At 36.1% G+C, this 5,564-nt stretch overlaps 1 protein-coding gene across 1 annotated transcript in view; it reads left to right on the top strand.

Annotated features, from left to right (window-relative positions):
• The first annotated feature begins 1,013 nt into the window (after positions 1 to 1,013).
• LOC144629991 (islet cell autoantigen 1-like) overlaps positions 1,014 to 5,564 on the top strand; it is an 11,231-nt gene continuing 6,680 nt past the window's right edge. The window contains exons 1-4 of the mRNA XM_078488252.1: positions 1,014 to 1,124; positions 2,749 to 2,861; positions 3,385 to 3,613; positions 5,067 to 5,139. Coding sequence (XP_078344378.1) covers positions 2,818 to 2,861; positions 3,385 to 3,613; positions 5,067 to 5,139 — 346 coding nt within the window. The 5' untranslated portion in view covers positions 1,014 to 1,124; positions 2,749 to 2,817. The remainder of the gene's footprint in view (positions 1,125 to 2,748; positions 2,862 to 3,384; positions 3,614 to 5,066; positions 5,140 to 5,564) is intronic.

The raw sequence follows: 5,564 nt of genomic DNA, 5'->3' as shown, positions 1-5,564 counted from the left end.
GGGCTTATAACTGGATGTATTTTTTTGTTTCCAGGTAGATGGGCCTCTAACCAGGGGGGGCTTTTAAGCGGGGGGCGGGGGGGGGCTTATAACCGGAATTTTACGGTATCCGAGATCAAGTTATGTTTTCATTTGCAATTGCACATCGGCAGTTCAATAATTGAGTACGGGGACAAAAACCTTATATTTAAAGACTTGTTCATAACTTGAATCTATTAAAAAATTGTAGTAGACATGGTAGACTTAGTTTTTAATTGTATTTCGCAAGTGCGGCAACGTTAAGTTATGCTTGTTTACATTCTGCATGTGTGGTCACTTGACGTCACCAGTTACAATATGACTTCCCACTCATCTACTAGACTGTTCAACGCGGAAAAAGAACAACGACAGAACTAGACGCCAGAGCTCGCTCGCTGCCCCTTCGCTCCTCGAGCTCGTGCTTAACACTCGCGCTTGCTTCGCTCGCTGTTTTCTAGCTTTTTCTTTCGCCCGCGTTCTTTTGCGTTGAATCAGAGATGCCGTTAACACATGTTAACAGTCTACTCATTTAGTGCATAGAGTAATTTGCAATTCCTTAACTTCCAGAGAAGATGTTTGACGTGGACCTAAACGCGAGCCTGCTTGTACGTTATTGCACACATGTTTAGGACATCCGTGTGCTGCCTCGTGCCAAGTGTCCCAGCCTTGCACTGTCAAAATGCAAAGGGCTCCTGGGGGACAAAGCAGGCCCGTGCCCATAAATTTTATAAAATTCTTATTTTCTCTGATACCTAAGAATCAGTAAAAGCTAGTAAAGAAAAGAGAAAAAAAAACAGTGAAGAGAAGAGAAGAGAAGAGAAGAGAAGAGAAGAGAAGAGAAGAGAAGAGAAGGGAAGAGAAGAGAAGAGAAGGGAAGAGAAGAGAAGAGAAGAGAAGAGAAGAGAAGAGACGAGAAGAGAAGAGAAGAGAAGAGAGGAGAATTCCCATCATGCATTACGAGGAGAACAAGTGCATTTTCAGGATGCGTGCGCATTTGGCGGCCATATTTGTTTCGTATTTGTGAAGTGACTGAAAGAAGGTTGCCTAAAGTTTTATTGATGGAAAAAGTTCGTGGAGGTTTCCTCTCGCGACAGATCACAAGATAGGTAATGTATCTCAAAGTAAATTCATTTAAAGCTTTAAAAATTTACACTATAACTGAATAGAGCGAGAAAATTTCCCGTCTCTTTACTTTTAGTTCCGCCATGTTGATGTCGTGTCATTGTGCTAACCTGTTTATTTTATGTTGTGTGTTGATTTTCGTCCTCTGTTAGATCACAATTTAATTTTCAGTAGTTGCGAATTCCAAAGGCGTAGTTTTGCTTCTGTACGAAGAAATCTTGATATTTTTCTTTACAAAAACTGTTGCAGGGTATTTTAAATCAAATCATGATCAGAGGACAACAATTTGATCTTTCTGTGTGAAAAATTTTGTCGCGAAACGAGAAAAAATTCGTCCGAGAAGGGATAACGGCAAAACTGTCCAAATGGCGGTTATTTTTGCGTTATGTTTTGGTTTTGAATCCTGTGAACGCCTGAAGAACTTGTATACAAAGCGATAAACGAGCGACTAAGTTTTAATAAAAGAAACACGAGTATCTAAATATTTTATGTCCTTTGAATAAATCCACGTTCCGGGTCGATACAGATCGCAAGGTGAATTATTAGCTTAATGAAGTCTTTTGGCTGTTGCAATCATTTTTTTTTTTTTTGATTAAATTCGTCAACGTTTTAATGCTGTTTTATAATGTTTTTACTACGAACGAAGTTTTTACTGAATTTTACTTCAGCGAGTACATGACTAAGTCAGCTATTAAGTGCACACGAAAATTGTAGTTTCTTTTAAAAACCTGATCTGAGAAAGCCCTTTGTCCCAGTTTTGAAAAGGCATTCGATCAATTTGTCCTTTGCATTGGGTTGCTCTTAAACCTTAACTGTCATTAGTAAGTAAACTATTATTTTATAACCTTATAATTATATTCTGATTGAATTTAAAGTAAGGTACAGTTTCTGTCAACACAAATTTCTCAAAATATCACTTTCATACATTTCTTTTTATGCTTGTTATGAGAATTGCTAAATTCATCAAGGAACTACATGTAGCCTTACGGTGTTTTATACACTCAGTAAAAAACCGATTCTTCAAACTCTGGATTTCTCACGCCTACTGATATCTTGAACCAAAAGTAATGTCTGTAGATTTTCTTCACTTGGTCAAACACTGTGGTTTTACTTGCTGATTTCTTGAACTCCCAAATTTCTTGAATCAGTTTTTGTTTCCCCTGTAGGTTAGAGAAAATTCTAGTTTCCACAGTACTTTTTTCAATTATTTTCTTAGTTTACATTGTATCTTTCTTGACTATACATGATGCTTGACAATGGGTTGATACATGTATTTTAAGGTAAAATAATGATGGTACATGTAGTTCTCAAATACAAGATAAAAATGTTTGAGGTTAAGGAAAATCTCAAGCAACATCAAGCAAGTAGTGTAAAGCACAATGGCTAGCTTAAATAGATACATGTAATGTAGGTGAAAAATACAATGTAGTACATGTATATCTGCCTGAAGACCTTTCAAATTCTAGATTATTGTATAAATTGTGTTATTGAACAATGTACTGCAGAAAAAAGAAAAACTATTTAGCATGTCCCCACATAATTTCATTGCAAGTCACTACATGTGTGTACAGACAGTATAATCAATGGATTTTGTTTTGTTTTTTCAAGGTTTATAGGAATCAAGTTTTGCCAGTTTGTATCGAGGTGGGAACTGAGTGAAGGCCATTCTCCTTTATAATGAACAGTTCTTATCAGCAAGTGTCGCAAGACCCTGATGAAAGGTGAATACTGTAAAATTCAAAAAGTGATCCCCCCAAGAAAATAAATAAATAAACTCAAAATTCCTTTGGAAATGGGCCATCCTGAATATCATGTAAACCCTTGTGCTCATATAAAGTTGTAGCTCCGAAAAAAGATATAACTTTTCTAACTTGGGATGCTAGTCCATCACAGGGTTGTCCCTAACATTAAATTTGTCAGTACCCATTTATACACATGGGTGGAGAAAGCAGCACAATAAGAAGAAAAGTGCCATGCCCAAGAACACAATGCGGTGCCTAGCTAGGGCTCAAAACCAGACAGCTCATTCCAGAGTCAAGCACATTAGAGAAAAAGACCACTATTCATCGTCAGGACAGAAAATCCCTAGAGAAATGTAGTCGCCACAATGGGGACTTAACCAGAATTTTTAGCCGCCAAGGATGAAATGTTAGTCACATTGGCAGCCGTATCGGTCACAATTTTGAGCCCTGTTAGGTCACCCCACCTCTCATCCAAGATAACAATTATTTTTTCTTCCATTAGTGATGAACGTCACAGATCTTACCAACCCTACCAGGATGATGACGAGGGCTATGAAGGGAATTACGGTTATAACTATGGCTACAATCCCTATCGACCTCCAACTGGGGGAATCAAAGGAAAAGTGGAGCAGAAATACTGGCATACAAAACAAACAGTGATTCAAAAGTTGGGAAAGGAACAAGACTGTTATGTTGTGGCAGGAGACTCTGAAGTTGATGCACGCCTTGAGGTACCATAAAGACATTGTACCATACTGTAAATGGGGTTAACTGTTTAGAATATAACAACGATTTCCTACTATAATAACCGTATAAATGGCAAAATTTGAACTGACTAATGTATAAAAGGAAGTCAACTTTTTAGTGTTTGTGCTACTTAGCAGATCTTAATGGCCATATTTTGGAGACTTTCTAGGACAAATAAGTATGTTTTTGAGCTATAAATGTAAATTTTAATTCACTAATAATAACATTTATTTAACCTCGGTTTGATGGGGCTGATTAGGCCCCTAGCAAAAGTATGCTAATGTGCCGAGAAAAAAAAATGGCAATAAACAGAAACACAAAAAATTAAGAAACTGTTTACAATTATATATATATATATATATATATATATATATATATATATATAATCTTAGTTGATTTGCAGAACTGTTGCCAGAGTGCTCGATAGATAAACTAGAGCAAAATATTTGAAGACAGTCTGATCAACCTTGGATTTGACTTGGCATATTTATTACTATATAGTTTCGTACTGCAACGTGTGCAGCACTCATCAGATAAATTAGCCAACTGCAAAATTTCTACATAACGCTGATATATATAGAGAAAGAGACGCGGTATGAGTGGAAAGGTATAAAATTACAACGGTTATTTGGTTTGAAATAATACAATAGTAATAAATATGCCAAGTCAAATCCAAGGTTGATCAGACTGTCTTCAAATATATATATATATATATATAAAATACACTATCCGACTTGCGATGTATTGAAGGTCAGCTGGCGTACTGCCTTCTTAAATGCCTTAATTGACGTCAACGTCCGCATTGTGTCAGGAATCGAGTTCCACGCCTTAACAGCAGTGTACCTTGCAGATTTTAGTCCAAATGTAGTGGTGTCGACTTTTGGGATGACCATTTTATTCATCCCTCGCAAGTTTTTGACATTGTCTCTGATGCAAAACAAATTCCTAAGGTATTCGGGTGCCGAACCGTTCATAGCCTTAAATACTATAATCACTGTGGCCTTGGCTAGCTCTTGTTGAGATGCACTGCAAAGTCCTGAATTTCCTAACAAGCTCCAGGCTTTTCTCAACAAATTTCATTTTAAAAACTTAAAATTGATGCTTACTTTGCAAAAAGATACCATCTGTAGCTGTTAAAAGATGTAAAAAGATCACCCAAATTAACTGACTAATTTGTTTTAGCTGTTTACTGACTAATTTACTGACAGTTTACTGACTAGAGATGTACCCCATTTACACCCTCCAAAAAGATGGACATTTCTTAATCAGAACTGTACTTCTGAAAAAACTTGATTACCTGACTAAATCTTTGTGCCACTTTTGACACATTCTTCATAGTACAATGTACATGTACACTGTACTTTTTTAATAATTACTGTCCTTAAAATTTAAAGTTTGTCATGATTATGTACGTTTTTTATGTTTTTCATTTAACAGGCTTTTAGACATATACAGAAGACATGTATAGATATTCTGAAGGCAGTAGAAGTCTATCAAAATAGGATATTTGGTAAGAGTGATTTCGTTTATTCTTATCACATTTCTGCATGGGATTTTGAATGTGTTGTTATAATTTATTGTAAGACAAAATAAGATGTTGATCACACGCTAAAGTTAAGAGCTCAAATAACTTTTCTTTTTGTGGGGGTGGTATTGAAAGCTGGGCGTTGTGCAAAGTAACCACCCAAACACAAATTCTGCCAATAGATCTGCTTTCAGCATCTTAATTTTTTTTCTAAAACAGATCATATTTAAATGTACAATGTACTTGTAAGTGACTATCACATCCTGCTGCATTAACATCTTTCCCTCCAGCTCAAAATGTTAAAGAAACCTTTACATGAAGTTTTGAACATTTCAAAGGAGCTCACAATAGATTTGTGATAGGTTGAAAGATTTACAATTTGTATTTACTGATTAAAGAATGGTTGACCC

This window comes from Oculina patagonica, chromosome 11 (genome assembly GCF_052425735.1).
Source record: "Oculina patagonica isolate OP01 chromosome 11, crgOcupat, whole genome shotgun sequence".
Taxonomy (NCBI): Eukaryota; Metazoa; Cnidaria; class Anthozoa; order Scleractinia; family Oculinidae; genus Oculina; species Oculina patagonica.
This window is presented reverse-complemented; position numbering and strand designations above follow the sequence as displayed.